At 38.2% G+C, this 17921-nt stretch overlaps 1 protein-coding gene across 9 annotated transcripts in view; it reads right to left on the bottom strand.

The window, feature by feature from the left end:
* Positions 1-17921, bottom strand: part of LOC124116702 (b(0,+)-type amino acid transporter 1-like) — a 133198-nt gene that overhangs the window by 8688 nt on the left and 106589 nt on the right. For all 9 annotated transcript variants that reach the window (XM_046478564.2, XM_046480060.2, XM_046481526.2 and 6 more), the window contains 8 exons: positions 13278-13544; positions 12358-12483; positions 8213-8312; positions 7488-7532; positions 7005-7128; positions 6270-6373; positions 1369-1465; positions 287-436 (listed from right to left, as the gene is read on the bottom strand). In XM_046478564.2, the coding sequence (XP_046334520.1) occupies positions 287-436; positions 1369-1465; positions 6270-6373; positions 7005-7128; positions 7488-7532; positions 8213-8312; positions 12358-12483; positions 13278-13544 (1013 nt within the window). The remainder of the gene's footprint in view (positions 1-286; positions 437-1368; positions 1466-6269; positions 6374-7004; positions 7129-7487; positions 7533-8212; positions 8313-12357; positions 12484-13277; positions 13545-17921) is intronic.

The raw sequence follows: 17921 nt of genomic DNA, 5'->3' as shown, positions 1-17921 counted from the left end.
ATTGGTTGTTTTCTATAATAAATGGTCAAATATAAAGGTCACTACACTATTTTCTTGCACTGGGCTTGACAAAAAGATATTCAGGAAAAACACAGTTTGCATAAATGTGATTTATTTTTGTAATCGTAAGGGTCTAATGTCTAATGAAGTATGCATCACACATCAATGCATGAGTTTGACAGGTATGTAAACCTTGGACAGGTAACCGAAGAATGATACATGACAGTTACACACGGACAGTAAAGGATCAGATACCCATACTCATTGTTTATTGTTTGAGCCTTACCTTATATGGTCGGACTCTGTCTTTCTGTGTAAATCTGAGAATAATGAGTGACGCCATTGTGGCTCCATAGAACAGCCAGGCTGTGAAGCTGAAGAAGTCTATGAGGCTGAAGATGTCACCCGGAATGATCATCAATATAGCAATGAGAGTCTGGAATACAATCACACACACAATTACGGCTATTTGTTTATAAATTACGTTCATTTGTTTGTTGTTTTAGGCAGCACTCAGCAATATTCCAGCTGTATGATGGTTGTCTGTAAACAACCGAGTCTGGACCAGACAATCCAGAAATTCACATTTTGAGAAAAGATCCACGTCACACAGGAAAGAAGTGAGGTTTTCCTGCCTTACATATGCACATGAGGCTTGGGAAGCAAGATACTATTACTTGCACAACTTATTATGGATAGCGACAGTTAAGAGGACCTATGTTGAAAATCTGAAGATATCAACGGTGTGATGACAACCGAAATAAAAGATTTCTGGCAATGATGTTTTTTGTTTGTTGTTTAACGTCTCACTCAGCAATATTCAAGCAATATCACGGCAGTCTGTAAATAATCGAGTCTGGACCAGACAATCCAGTGATTGACATCATGAACATTGATCTATGCAATGGGGATACAATGATATGCACCAACCAAGTCAGCAAGCCTGACCACCCGATCCCGTTAGTCACCTTTTACGGCAAGCAAGGGTTGCTGAAGACCTATTCTACCTCGGTCTGGCAATGATGTAATAGAGACAGAGTATTTGTAAGAATTATCATATTACTTTCTAAACACAGAATCAGGTAAAACACGTATAGTTACTCACAATGATGTAATAGAGACAGAGTATTTGTAAGAATTATCATATTACTTTCTAAACACAGAATCAGGTAAAACACGTATAGTTACTCACAATGATGTAATAGAGACAGAGTATTTGTAAGAATTATCATATTACTTTCTAAACACAGAATCAGGTAAAACACGTATAGTTACTCACAAATTATGTAGTATTACAATAGTAAGTACATGAAACAGAGAGATACCCTTGACTATTGGAGTGGAAGGGTGCACTGCCTGGCTACTCACAGTAAAGACTAGTGACGGTAGAGGTGTATACTGTCTGATGTGTACATAGGAGAGGATCTCTGGTAGATGGCCCTCGCGTGCAGCCGAGTACACCAACCTGCAACATGAACATATACACAGTTAGCACGCCTCTGTCTACACATCATTGTCCTACCTGATTTCTATCTATCTGACCTCACGTATCTACCTGTCCTACCTGCTTCAACTGCCTGACCAGTGTTTACTTGAAATCAGGCTTTGTTTAATCTACCTGTCCTTCATCTATCCACCCTACCTATTTTCATTCTGTATATCTGTACTACCTGTTCTTTTATCTGTCATTGGATAGGGTACATGATTTACGTCTGGTAAGTGAGTGAGTGAATTGGGTTTAACACCGCTTTAAACAGTATTCCAGTTATATCACAGCATGTCAGCTAAATGTGGGAGGAAAGCCCGAAGTGATGCAGGTATCGAATGTGAAACCCACTAACACGGGTATGGTGCTGACAAACCTAGAAACATAATCGGGACAAACAGTGATTCGAACCCACAATCATAGGTTTCTGGCATGCCACCGGGACGCAACTCTGAACAGTGATTCAAGGTGCCTTCGCAATATTCCAGCAATATCACGGCGGGTGACACCAGAGATAGGCTTCACACTCTGTACCCAATCGAACCCGGGTCTTCGGCATGACGAGCTAACACTTTAACCACTAGGCTACCCGACCGCCCCCCTCTGGTAAGTAACACAAGTAAATGTAAAATCTATCCAAGAACAAGCATTATGCAGCTTGCCCTCCCTCACACATTAGGAAAGCATGTACATTATGCACCTTGATGCACTAAACTGACAACAGAACTGTGAAAACTAATGGCGCAATGAAAGCCACAAAGCAGACTAAAGGGAGATAACTGATAAAGAGTGAAAGCTACATATCTTCACCACAAATGTTCACATGAAGATATCACATATCCTGATACATTCATAACTTGAAATAACACAAATGTAACAATATTGACTGATATTCAACAAGAGTTTGCCACTAACGTGGCTATATCCCCGCCCCTGTTGCAGAATTTATGACATAATTAAATCTAAACAAACCCTAACCTTTTTTAACCGAGGTGGAACTTGTCATGGAAATTGTAAAAAAAAAATGAGTTTGGAACCTAAGTCCATCTTGTTGCCATGGAAACGTAAAAAATAAACATTTCTAAAATTTCTAAATAGCAAAAGGCACCAGTTCAGCATGTACCTGACAGACCTGCAAAGTTTGATGAAAAAATATTGAACGGTTTATGTGTTATGCTCCGGAAACGAACCCTACCCTCACAGAACCTAAGTCCATCTTGTTGCCATGGAAACTTAAAAAATAAACATTTCTAAAATTTCTCAATAGCAAAAGGCACCAGTTCAGCATGTACCTGACAGACCTGCAAAGTGTGATGAAAAAATATTGAATGGTTTATGAGTTATGTTCCGGGAACGAACCCTACCCTCACAGACCTTAGTCCATCTTGTTGCCATGGAAACGTAAAAAATAAAAATTTCTAAAATTTCTAAATAGCAAAAGGCACCAGTTCAGCATGTACCTGACAGACCTGCAAAGTTTGATGAAAAAATATTGAATGGTTTATGAGTTATGCTCCGGAAACGAACCCTACCCTCACAGAACCTAAGTCTAATCTAAACAAACCCTAACCTTTTTTAACCGAGGTGGAACTTGTCATGGAAATTGTAAAAAAAAAGATGAGTTTGGAACCTAAGTCCATCTTGTTGCCATGGAAAGGTAAAGAATAAATAATTCTAAAATTTCTAAATAGCAAAAGGCACCAGTTCAGCATGTACCTGAGACCTGCAAAGTTTGATGAAAAAATATTATGAGTTATGAGTTATGCTCCGGAAACGAAACGTGACAGACAGACGGAGCCCGGTTCTATATAATTTTATGGAAACTGACAACAGAACAGAAATATAAAGTACCCGTTTATATATAATAATACATGTATTCTGAACAAAATGGTTAGGGGTCATGAATATTATTGGAGATATTTTTTATGAAATTGTGTGCTCACTCCATTGTGTGTCTTCACTCCAATACAATATGCCCCAAATCATCCATGATCCCTAAATCTTTTTGTTCAGTATAGTTGGAAGCAAAGCTCTGATAGTCACAACAATCTGCACCGTTTTGTTCCAGAGCTGAGGTGTAGGGGAGGGAACTCTGTCCCATCTTTTCTTCATAATCTACATTCAATTCATGAAATTGGTGACATACATTAGGGCTGGGATGAGTCCACATTTACAACCCGGGTACCCACCTCCCTATTACCCGACCCTACCCGGGTACCCACTGTAGATATCTAGAGATAGGTACAAACTGTCCGATTTGGAAAAGTTTGACCGTAGCCCTGACAAAATGTATTTAGATATATGTGTAAAACAATCTGGTCATGCATACACTGAAGTTTACTGCATGAAGTTTTATCTTTAGTCAGAAGGAATTGGTGCATTGTCAGAAAGAAATGGGAACATTAGCGACTTATATAGTGTAACCACAGTGTTTTAGATAATTTCTGTCCTTAAACAATATATCATGTGACTAACCACGGGTCCTGTGGGTACCCGGGTCCTATTCAGGATCCACCTGACCCGTGTACTCTGAGTTACCTGTCCCAGCACTAACATACATGTTCTCATACATCATTTCCAGTAAATAGCTCTTATCAACTGCTCTTCTCCTAGCTGTTCTTAAAGGGGGACTATGCTGCATGATCTGCTGCCCATGTCTAATTCTAAATGTTAAGATCACTGTGTAATTAGGGAAATCCCCAACTGTTAGACACATACACTATGAGAAAGCTGACAAAACAACATGGTGTTTGAATACGTGACTCAAACTTGCAGGGACCGCCAATCTGCTCGACATCTAGTCCCCTCTTACACACATACAAGAAAGCCTAATAGAAACCCAGCCTTTCTGAATAAGAATGAAGTCAATGTGAATTTCCCTGAAAACAACAATAGACTGTTTATTGTCTTTTTTAACACTTAATGAAATATTGTTCATAATTATATTTCAAAGAATCTTAAAAAGACCTGTGAAAGGAATAGCATGTATGTCCAGGTTTTCTGCTGGCATTGTTTGTTCACTATTGGTAGAATACTGAAGTTAGGCAAGCTCAGGGCAGGAGCTGACATGACAATAACACAGGGACTGTTCAATTTGTCACAATAACAGAGGACCACAGTCATTTCCTATAAATTTTATTGCGTTTCTATCAGAACCAGCCAGGATAGTCACAGAATTCGGCTGTGAAACAGGGATTTATCTAGGTTTCCAAACTTAATTAAATGTTTATGGCAGGCAAACTGAGAAAAAATATTGTTATTTTGTTCAAAATAGGGTTTTTGTTTCAGTTCTTACTTCAAAGGTATTTAAACATTACACTGTAACACTGCTTTCAATACCTTAAGGTGAAATAAAGCCTATTCCTGTTCTTGGTCCTGTTATCATTGGAATACAAGACACCTTAACAAAGCCTTCACATTAAAGTACTCACGGAAATGAAAAAAACCTGTTTTTTCGATCTCAGATTTTAAATAAATGCAGTTAATATACAAAATATATAAATATTCAAACAACTCAGTTAGTACTAATTGGGCCTTGGCACAAATACAGCGTATCAAGGGTTTTTATGTCTTTTTACACGTAAAAGTGTGTAAAAATATGAACAAAACAGACTATTGTGAAACTGAGCATAACCAGGTGTTTGTAGATCAAGGTGAATGTCCATGACCTATGACACCTTGACGACAGGTGAAAACAGGTGCTTGAAACCCACGTGCATGTGATTTGTCAGTGGTTAGTGATTTGTGAGTGGCATTGTGGGATATTGAATCATCGTCAAAATATCAGACCGTAAAAGTAACATATACCCTTCTCAAACAACAACTTACATGTTATTATTATTATGTACATAAACATAGCTGTTATTTTTATTGTTGTTTTGATAGTTTTTTTCCAAGGCTAATTTGCATAATGCCTATAGCCTGTTTCTGCCATGTCAATTTGGACTTAGTTTTATTTTTGAATGTTGAAAGTGCCTACAAATTACCTCCTGTAAAGTACATTTTGTACTGAGCACTGAGATAAAACTAGCAAATCCAGACTAGTACTTTTCAAGTTGTTTTGTTGTTTTGTATTTACATCTATGTAATGCTTTGTGTCGATTATTAAATCCAGCAAAACATTTTTTTTTCATTTCCGGGAGTACTTTTAGTTATAACTTCAACTACATTTAAAAGAAAGAAATTTTAAGATTCCCATTTGGACATGTTGATGACAATTGCTGGAGACTTGGTGTCGAATATCACTAGATAAATCCCTGGGATTATATACTGATTGAAGGAAATACAGAAACAGACCAAACTCCTGAGTTAACATGAATGTGCCTCATAAAAATGATAATACCAGTAATATCATGTCCTGCTAGCTACTGTTACAGATAAAATCATCTGAATGAAATACTGCAGAAAATTACCTCATACAAATGTGCATGTGTTCCCTTGTATTTGACGATCTGTGACTCATTTGTACAAGAAACCATTGGAAATCGATGATACAAAATATATCAATTTCAATATCAGTTTTATTTCTCTAGCCCTGTCACCCATTGAAATCATTTGCCAGAAGCAACTACTTCCACTGAAATATGAGTGAGTGAGTATGGTTTTTCGCCGCTTTTAGCAATATTCCAGCAATATCACGCCGGGGGACACGAGAAATGGGCATCAAACATTGTACCCATGTCGGGAATCGAACCCGGGTCTTCGGCATGACAAGTGGACGCTTTAACCACTAGGCTACCCGACTGCCCCACTGAAATATGAAATGACCAGGAAACAGTCTGACCTTCCTCCTGTGAAGCAGGACCCATTGGCTGCCCCGAATGTGGAACACGCAACAAATATAGGTATCAGTACTGCGGCCGGGCCCAGCACTCGGCCTCCCCACGTCTGAAACAAACAAACAATGCTATCCTCAACTTTTGCAGAAGGCTCAGTAACACTTCTAAATTTCGTGTTTATGTATGAGTATAAACATCATCAGGGTGAAAATCTCGGGATTCAAAAGCTTGATCAGCAGATTAAGCCACAACCAGGAGTGAGTGCGTTTGGTTTTAATGCCACTTTGGACAGTATTTCAGTTGTATCATGGTATGTCAGCTTCAGACTCGAAGTGGTGCAGGTCTTAAGATGGTTACCACCTTGGTTAACCCACAAGCATGATATGGTGCAGACACAACCAGAAACACAATCCCTGTGAGCCAGGATTCGAACCCTGCGAGTGATGAAGATGACAAGAAGATGCTGAGAAGATGAACTAGAAGATGGAAGAGGAGACTATGCGAAGATGAAGGAGAAGATGATGAGAAGATGAAGAGGAGATGCTGAGAAGATGAAGAGGAGATGCTGAGAAGATGAAGAGAGGATGAAGGAGAGGATGAAGGAGGAGATGATGAGAAGATGAAGAGAAGAAAATGATGAGAAGATGAAGGAGAATATGATGAGATGATGAAGAAGATAAAGGAGAAGATGATGAGAAGAAGATGAGAAGATGGAGGACAAATGGAGGAGGTCCACATACCGCTGCTACAGCATCTGAGGCCAACAGCTCCTCCTTGGACATGATGCTGAGGTACGCCACATTGGTCAGCAGGTAGCAAATCGTCACCAGGGGGATTCCGATGATGATAGAGCGTGGCAGGTTTCTGAAATACATAGAACCAGCTTGAGTCATGCCTATTACAAAATGAAAAAGCTGGTGAACTGACGATATGTTATTTCATGAGACTTGGAACATCTCTTTTGTTTCTTTGTTGTTTTCTGCCACAGCCAGCAATATTCCGGCTATATCACCGAGGCCAGCAAATCATCAAGTCTGGACCAGGCAAACCATCATGGGTTATTATGAGCATGTCCCACACCATCAGGGCATGACGACACACAATTAAATATTTAGTCACCTCTTATGACAAGCATAGGTTACTGGGACCTATTTTAAAAAGGAATCTTCATGGGAATGGAACATGACTGGAGACAAATTGTTTCAAGTGTGCTGTCTACTTACACATTAGGGTCGATAAGTTCCTCCGTGATGTAATTCAAGTTGTTCCTGAAACAATAAACACCACACCTAAGACCAAGCACATAATTCTAGGAACACTGAGCATCCCTGCCTATATAAATATTTTACTGTAGGATAATAACCTGGCAGTTTACAGGTGCTTGTTCACTCGATGACCTTTAGTATTTTCCAATTTTTTTGTTCAAAGCTTAAAGGCCCAAAGGTGTTTGAAATTTGGGCAAGATTATTAAACTTCTTATATATATATGTTAATATTGTAATAATTTTTACAAATAATTGAGAACAATAAACCTGGAATAAACTTGTTTCAAATGAGAGAAGAAATTAAGAAAGAAGACTTACATTAAGCTCATATCTTAAGCTCTAATGAGTGAATGTTATTATGCCAGTCAGCAATATTCCAGCTATATAATGGCAACCTGTACGTATATCGAGTCAGGTCCACACAAACCAGTGGTCGATAGTAAGAGCAACACCAGCTTGGTTGATATATGACACACAAACAACCACGTCACCAAGCCTGACCACACAATCCATTTAAGTTGCCTCATACACAAGGTTACTTTGAACCAATTCTAGGCCCGACTTCCCACATGGTTCTCATATGAAGAGGCAGGCAGTGTTAGAACATGATCCCTGCATAGAACAAGACAAGCTCTTTCCTCCACACCACCTCTGTATAGCCATGTGTGACCACAGACACTCACCATCCATCATAGGCCCAGAGGCCATCATAAAACGCCAGCGCTATAAGTGATGGAGACTTGACTGTGTCCTCAAAGCCCTCCGACAGAAACTCTGTGTTTCCTGAAAACAAACATCAAAAGTGTTTTCATGGAAACCAAGGCTTCAGTATACATACAATCATCACAAGTGGGTGATGTCAACAGAAATGTCTTCTAACTTGAATATGTCATTATTCATTATTAGTAGATTTTAGATACGGTCTGACCTACGAGACCTACATAGAGTTTACTAGCCACAGACTTGTGTATTCATATTATTGGTTGATATATGATCCTGATTTATCTGTGCACTCAGGCTGTGAGGGAGATAGGGTTGAACTATAGAGGGGGGCAGGGTTGGATTATGAGGGGTAAAGGGTTGAACAGTGGGTGGGGTCGGGGGGGGGAATTATTGTGAGGGAGATAGGGTTGGACTGTGAGGGGGGACAGGGTTGGACTGGGAGGGGGATAGGGTTGGATTGGGAGGGGGACATGGTCAGGGTGTACGGGAGATAGGTGTTGTCACTAAGTGTGACCACACACCAAAGCTCTTTCGCCTCTTACAACATATATACATATATAGTCTCTGTACTGAAACATGGCTCTTGTCAATTGAACAGAGAATCTGTAGATTCTGATACACAGACATGAGTTCAGTCCTTGTTGTTAGTCGTCAGCGTGGGTCGTATTAAAAAGTGCATCAGGTTTCCATGCATGAAGGCCCTAACCAACCTGTCTGTGACAGAATGTACACCCCTCCCACCATGATGACAACAATGTCCACCAGCTTCATCGTCATGAACAACACCTGCATCGTGCACCCAGGCCACAGTTCTCCAGACACACGGCCACTAAGTAATAGCAAACTATAAAATCATTAATCTCAAGGCAGTAAGTTTACAAAGTATGTTTGTTGTCCTCGGTTTGTTGCCATGTGCTGTGCTATGTTAAATTTGGCATATCACTGTGAAATACAAAGACTTATTATCTTGGGGAAAAAAAAGATATTATATGATTAGATAATGATGATGAAATACCTCATATCTCCCATGCAGCTGTCACTGCAACAAAGTCAGTGATGAATAACTGTCAACCCATGCACAACATTGATATCATTTTGCCTACTAGTGCATGCACATAAAAATAGTGCAATATATACTACTCAAAAGAAGTTAAGGATCATCAATTCTTTCATATTACTATATTACTATTGTTAATCTGCCCTGAAATGAGAGATTACCTGTGGTAATATGAAAGAATCGGGTGATCCTTAACTTCTTTTGAGTAGTATATAAACTGAACAAATACATGTTAAGGATCATAAATATTTTGGGGGGATAAAAAACGGTATGCACACTTTGCATAAATCTACTTCTGTAAATGAAAAACAAACAAAGAAAATGTGAAAAAATTGAACTCAGATCGTTGTAATTATCAGGCTACTGATAAAGGTAGTTACCTAACTACATGTATTGTCAAGGCCAGGGGACTCTGGGTAAAAGACTCGGTTAAATCATGAGCATTGGAGTCCCCGGTTGGTGACATGGGGCTTGTTTTCCTTGATTCCCAAGAATTTTACTGATGTCATACCATGCTCAGAAGCCTCAAGCCTATTACAGATAATGATTTCATTCTGAACTTTGAATGTATTAGAACAGAAATGTCAGTTATATGCACAGCTAATATGCAATCCATTAAAATAAGTGAAAAATGTTGATTTTTACCCCCCACCTATACATTTTGTAATGTGAAAAGTCCAAACATGTCCAATTCATTATACAATGAATTAAGTCTAATTCACATGAACTCATACTATAATCATAATCATTTTGTAAATCAAAGCATCCTGTGGGAGTGAGTGAGTGAGTATGGTTTTACGCCGCTTTTAGCAATATTCCAGCAATATCACGCCGGGGGACACCAGAAATGGGCTTCACACATTGTACCCATGTCGGGAATCGAACCCGGGTCTTCGGCGTGACGAGCGAACGCTTGAACCACTAGGCTACCTGACCGCCCCTCATCATCCTGTGGGAGAAAAAGGGTCCTTCGCAAACTTTATCATTGCTCTGGGGAGGCTGTGTAAGAGATTCACTCCTACAGGGTTAACATTTGAAGCTACAAGTATTTGAAGTTTGAAACTGTTGAAACTATCCAATATAAATTTCTTTCATATTACTACAGTTAATCTGTAATGGCTTAAGTAATATGAAAGCATCAGGTTTTCAACTTCTTTTGAGTAGAAGAGTATAACGACAAAGTGTAACATGTTAGGTTAACAATTAAACACAATTCAGCACGCAATAATAAATTGCAAGCTTATTGCCACTAATTACTGAATTTGCTTCCTGCTACTCTGTCTGTATGAAATAAGACCATTTCTTGTTGTACTAATTATACATACATCAGTACTCTTCACACAACCAAGTATTAATGTCTGCTCACAAATGTAGCTGGGCTGTATTATTTGTGTAGTCATTGATTTAATATTTGTGATCAGTGATATTTCAGCCACACAGTGACTTTATTCTGTGTAACAAATGTTATATTTGGGATAATACTTTCTTAGAAGGGTACAGATTTTAGTACTTTTTCTGGGTTGGGTGGGTTGGGTGGGTTGGGTTGAGTCCCATCCTGGATTAGAACGGATGGGACTCAACCCCCAAAAGTACTAGAATCCGTACTTCAGTTATTCGTTGTCTTCATGGAGACGCATCAATTTCAACCATCAACCATCTCCACAACCTTCATCACTTGCTTGATAACGGTGTTAGAACCTGCACCGAAACGTCGCTCTTAATTGTAATAAAGAAGTTGTTCACCGGAAAGTTACCAATCTGCATTTGACAATCTGCATCGAGGCGAGGGCCATTCAACTTTATTTGCAGAAATTATTAAACTTTATTCAAGGAAAAGAGATACAAATCATGTTTATGTATGGAAATAGTTATTGGAACAGTTATTTAGGATGAAATGCGAAGTTTTATTGTCAATTGCTGGGCTGGCTATCGGACGCCGGTTGACATCGCCAGTGGAAAAATATGTGAGATCTTCGACTCCGTGTATAAGACGACCCCCCTTCTTAACCCCCTCATTTTAGGTACGAAAAACTCGCCTTATACACAGTGATGTACGGTAGTACTTGAAGATTGAGATTTATGTGCAGGACTGTTGAAACAAAACTTGGATAATCAAAATGTTAGCAAGCAAAACTTGAAATAGAGACATGAGGAGGATTTGATGTAATTTCAAACAGCATGGACAAGTTGTATTGCTGCTCCGTTCCACAAAAACGATTAAAGCTTTTTCTGAAGAGTATGTTATGAAAAGTAGTGCAACGGCACTGAAGCTCACCTGGATATGTAATCAAGTGCTTAAAATATCAAGAAAGACAGCCATTTGGAAAAGTTGCTGTCAGCATTGATATTCTAAAAAAATTGGCATTACTACTAAGGATTAAAAACTTATACTAACATCTAATGATTTGATCAAAATATGATTTCATCATGTCAAAGTTCATCTCCATCACGTTGTCAAGTTTACAGAGCAATATATTCCTTAGAGAGAATTAAGAGCATGTTCAAAACAAGGTAAAAAGATAAAGTATTGCAAAGAATTGGACATGTGTGTTGAAACTAAACAAATAACAAATATCATTACATTTTGAAGAAAAGTAACTCGGTAAAAGCCATAAATGGATTTTTCAATATGGCTGCTGTGGTAGGCCAGATTCAAACCAGTTGGACAATGGGGCGTCATCATTCGTGGGAATAATCATGTGGATATTCAGCTTTATTGGTTAAGTAGTTTCGGAGAAGATGTTTAGGAATCATGACAAGCGACGTCTGATAGATGACTTGAAACAGATAACGGATAACGGACAAACAGGTCATGACATAAGCTCACTTGACTTTCATTCAAGTGAGTTGAAAATGCAATAATATTCCATCCTTATCATTCCTATTCATGTATCCTTATCAAGATGCATAAGGGTTATTTCTTTCATATATAATTTCCATCAAATCCTCCTTAAACCAGAAATGTGGAAAGAAAGTAAGAACAGCTGACAACACCATGTCCAAAAAGCTGCCACATCAGCACACAGCACGACAGAATGGGGGACAAACCTTTTGACATTTTGTAAAATCCTCCAACTATGATCATCACGAGAGCCAGCAGCTTGGTGAATGTAAAGAAATTCTGGACCTTAGTTGCCCACTCCACACTGTAGCAGTTGATGAAGGACACTACCACTGAAAGAATCAGATATACCAGTATCATAATACAACTCAACAAGTCTTGGAAGTACATGAGTGCGTGAATAAGTTGGGTTTAACACCGGTTTGAACAGTATTCCAGTTATATCACGGCGTGTCAGCTTAATGTGGGAGGAAAGCCTGAAGTGATGCAGTTCTCAGATGTTTACCGGTTCTCAGTTGGGTTTAACACCGGTTTGAACAGTATTCCAGTTGTGTCACGGCGTGTCAGCTTAATGTGGGAGGAAAGCCTGAAGTGATGCAGGTCTCAGACGTTTACCGGTTCTCAGTTGGGTTTAACACCGGTTTGAACAGTATTCCTGTTGTATCACGGCGTGTCAGCTTGATGTGGGAGGAAAGCCTGAAGTGATGCAGTTCTCAGACGTTTACCGGTTCTCAGTTGGGTTTAACACCGGTTTGAACAGTATTCCAGTTATATCTCGGCATGTCAGCTTGATGTGGGAGGAAAGCCTGAAGTGATGCAGGACTTTTATCACCTATGAGCATGGGTATGGTCCTGACAAACCTAGAAACATTTCTGGATTTCTGACACTGCAGAAAGTGCTGTGTACTGTGCAGAGGTGACAAACAGGATCAGGTGGTCAGGCTCGCTGACTTGGTTGATCCATGTGAACATTTGCATAGATTGATGCTCATGATGTCAATCACAAAATTATCAGGTCCACATTCAATTTTTTACAATCTCTCGCTATATAGCTATTCCTGGAATATTGCCAAGTGTGGCATTAAACAAAAATAAAAAACAAACAAAGCATACAAAACATACTCACTCATACACAGGATGGAGATGAGCTTCACTAGGTAGCCAGGTGGACTGCAGCCATCGTAGAATGGCTCCGCTACGTAGATGCCAAAGCTAAGGGCCACAACTCCAAACAGTGCAGGTTTCAGGATGAGAATGGACACCCAGGCAAACAGGAAGCCAGGCACGGGAGCAAGCCACGGGGGCATAGATGAGCGAGATGCTTCCAGGATGTAGGCATACTCCGCTCCCGACTTGGTGATCATCGTACCAAGCTCGGCGTATGTCAGGGCTCCTGTTCCGCATAAACAGACAGACTTTGTAGGGTGGTGTTAGCAACAACATGGCGGTTAGGGTCTGAGTCAAGCTTTCATTCACTCTCAACTCACATACTCTCTAACCGGAAGGGGTGGGGTGAGGGTAGGGTAGGGATAGGGAGGGGCAGGAATTGTGTACAAAAGACAGCTGTAGACTCACTGCTAGACAGTAAAAAACTTCAACTGTGCTTCAAATTGATAATTTTAGTAACCATGGCAATGGAGAAAGTAACCTTGGTTACATAGCTGCTGTTAGATTGTTACTGTGGTAACATTTATTTGATGAAGGAAGATTCGTGAAACTTCACTCTATCACTTCAAGATAAATGTATGTGGCTATATATAAAAAAAATTCTTATTCATTTGGTGACACATATTTTATATATTTTTTTGTAAAAACAACTAGATGGAAGCACATTTGAAATTTCACTGACAAACAAGTCATTGCATTTTCTTACTGAAAGCAAAGCAAAAGTTCTGTTATTTCTGGTACCTAAGAAAAAACAAATCGTTATTTGATATCTGGAATAGAAGAAATCCTAGAATTAACAATATGCTGAAAGAAGAAAAATGATAATTAATAACAGGCCCAGCTTAGTTGTGATACATGAGATATATAGAAGAAAAACTGACCAATGAGTAAAAGCATTCAACTCTAATACCACATGACCATTGTATACGGGGTAGTGCCTTAAGCACACTTATCATATGCCAAGTATATATACATATATATATACACCACTAATGTGCCATGAAGCAGGGGTAGCAGCTATACACTCATACCATCACACATTCAATAACCATAGAGTTATAAGAAAATATAGCATTTATAGATATAAAAGGTGAAAACAAGTTACATTTTCACAATTTTCATTAAATTTGTCAAAGATACATAAATAAGAGTGTAATTTATTCACAATTAAAACTGATTTATCACCGATGTTATTTCACTGAACTGGTACAAAACTTCGTCTTCTCTAGAATATCAATATAAAAATTCTGACTCAGATAACAAGACTTGAATTTTGAGAAGATTTTGACTACTTGTATTTGGGATGAATGCTTTAATCTTTTTCAAATAAATATTGCCCTCAGCTCCCACCCAAGCCATGCATCAATGGTAATCAGGTGTGTATGAACAAATAACTTATTACATGATTAAGTTTGTATTTTGGTATGGCTGTGTGTCTACATGACTGACTCTCACTGCATGATTGGGGCTGTATGGCTGCATGTGTGATTTATGACAGATTGTCTATGACCTGACTGCATCTATGACTTGACTGTGTTTGACTATGACTTGACTGTGTTTGATTATCTATGACTTGACTGTGTTTGACTGTATCTATGACTGCCTTAGTTTGATTACATGTGACTGTGTTTGACTATCTATGACTGCCTTGGTTTGACTACGTGACTGTGTTTGACTGTATCGATGACTGCCTTAGTTTGATTAGATGTGACTGTGTTTGACTATCTATGACTGCCTTAGTTTGACTACATGTGACTGTGTTTGACTGTATCTATGACTGCCTTAGTTTGATTAGATATGACTGTGTCTGACTGTATATATGACTGCCTAAGTTTGATTACATGTGACTGTGTCTGACTGTATCTATGACTGCCTTAGTTTGATTAGATGTGACTGTGTCTGACTGTATCTATGACCCCCTTAGTTTGATTAGATGTGACTGTGTCTGACTGTATATATGACTGCCTAAGTTTGATTACATGTGACTGTGTCTGACTGTATCTATGACTGCCTTAGTTTGATTAGATGTGACTGTGTCTGACTGTATCTATGACTGCCTTAGTTTGATTAGATGTGACTGTGTCTGACTGTATCTATGACTGCCTTAGTTTGATTACATGTGATTGTGTTTGACTATATCTATGACCCCCTTAGTTTGATTACATGTTACTGTTTGACTATCTATGACTGTGTTTTTCATTGTATGTATGACTGTGTTCGACTATCGATGACTGTGTTTTTCACTGTATGTATGACTGATGCAGGTATCATTGTCACCGTGTGATACAGGCTTGGATGATGAGACTGAAGCCTTGCGATTTATGAAACTGTAAGATGACACTGTAGCCAACAAGCTGGTCTGTGACTGGCTTAATATCGTATATCAGTCTATTCACGTCACCATGTACATAAACTCAGCATGGTAAGAATTATCTCCCCTTTATCTGCATCAGAGTTGAAATTGCAAATTTGAAAGTTCCAAGAAGTGGATGGTCTATTTCTTGTATCCTAAACAAAATAAATCCTACAATTATCAAATACAAACTGAAGGGCTTTTTCCCAGTATAGAGACAATAATTTTATTGTAAACAGTTTGAAAACAAGATGGTTATAGAGTTATTACAGAATAGCAATAAAGCCACCATTTTATACATGTAATCTAGATTGCTATAACACTTGTGCAGCTGATATTAAAGAGAATGTTCAATATTGCCTTATTATGTTGTTAGATTATGTTTTTTTTATGTATCCTGGATAATTAAATCAGGAAAAAAGATATGTAGGTTAACAAACAAATGTCCTTTACTTTTTACTCAAAGGTATTACAATTTTTGTACACTTCCAATCTAATTTCACATAACTAATATTGTTTGAGATGCTACCTTAATAACTTTATACTTATATATATATTTTGGGAATGTAACAAAGTGAGCTCCATCTGGCGAGTCATGGAAATTTGGATATTGCTCAAAACACAAAAACTGGTAACAATATGAAGATTAAATCTTCGTTTGGGTTATAAACATTCCAACTGATTCAGAAGCTCACTGAATTTTATATGTTAACAAACTATACTTCCGTCACAATCTCATTAAAATCAGATCTTAGTTCTCACTACCGCTAAACAAAGACATGAGAACACCCCATTACAGGTCACGTCAGACCGACCTTGCGCAAAGGCACTAATCTCAAATTGGCAACTACGCTTCGAAACATATTTTGAAAAATTCTCGATTAAAAATTTGAAACCTGAACAAAAGAAAATTCTGGAATGGCTAATAGATGGTCCAGATTGTATAGATTCAGTCGTTAAGCCCGTAACTATCGTTCAGAATACCCTGTGTTAAGGTTTTCTAGGTTGCAGAATTAGAAATCACATTTCAACTGTCACTTTCATGATTTGGTAAGCGACGCTCTGATTGGTCGGATGAAAAGTCGTTCTGACGTGACCCCTAATGGGATATCCTCAGATCTTTGTGTTAAGATCTGATTTTAATGAGATTGACTTCCGTCATTAAGTGTAATAGAGATTACTTTAATAAGCTTTGTTATAATATACTGTTATGCAAAACTGAGTAAATGCTCTAGAAAAATAAACGAATTATTAAAAAAACACATTTATACTCTGGCAACTACAACTATGGAGAAAGCAAGGTTGTCTTACTGCTTTCTTGTAGCCCAAGCATACAGTATAGGAGGGCGGACTTATTTTATATGAAAGATCTGTATCTGATTTATTTGATAGACAATACTTGGCTATCATGTTAGAGTCACTGATTGCACCAACAGCTGAAAAGATTTAAGTTTAAATTACTGTTATTAATTAATACCTGGTTGTTTGGATGAAACTAATGAACTGTACAAAAACAACTGTAAGACGTATGTTAATGAGATGAGAGCACAAGGAAAGTTCGAATCCGGACACTGCGTAACCAATTAGTTTCAATGTAGTTTTCAATGCTGGAACATTGCTTTTATGGCTTATGTCAAGAGTTAAGATCGGTTTTGAATATGTTCTTCCTCAGGTAGTCAGTTATTGTTCGTTTTGCTGATGTCAGTATGATTGTATATTTATTTGACAAAACAGCAATCCCAACATACTACCAAACAGGATTTTTGCTTCCATGAACTTCAACTAACCTATTGAATTAAAGCAACTCAACTTCTTCAAATGGCTTTGTGATTTATAAGAATATGCCCTGGTTTCATGAAAGGCTAACATTCAATTTGATCTCTCATAAGGGGAGTGAAGCAGCTACATTTATTTGTACGTACACAACAGAATTACCTACTAAATTAGGTTTAATGGAGAAATAATCAAATTTTCTATTTTAACTATTAAAGAATGTATTAAATAACTGAATAAGAACATAGCATCTGAAAAGTATTCACTGAATATCATACATTTCAGACAGTTAAATATATTAAAGCCAAAGTTTTTTTTATTTTGGATTTTGAAATTTAGCATGTTAAGCCAAAACTGCAGGGGGATATAACCCTTGGTGGAGCTGATAACAACTTGATCTCCACAAGAACATTTGTAACACCAGGTCAAAAATAAAGATATCTCTCCTGAGAAAAGATCAAGAATTTTTTTCTTTGA

Source organism: Haliotis rufescens, unplaced genomic scaffold, assembly GCF_023055435.1.
Source record: "Haliotis rufescens isolate VD_foot unplaced genomic scaffold, xgHalRufe1.0.p SCAF_17, whole genome shotgun sequence".
Classification (NCBI taxonomy): Eukaryota; Metazoa; Mollusca; class Gastropoda; order Lepetellida; family Haliotidae; genus Haliotis; species Haliotis rufescens.
This window is presented reverse-complemented; position numbering and strand designations above follow the sequence as displayed.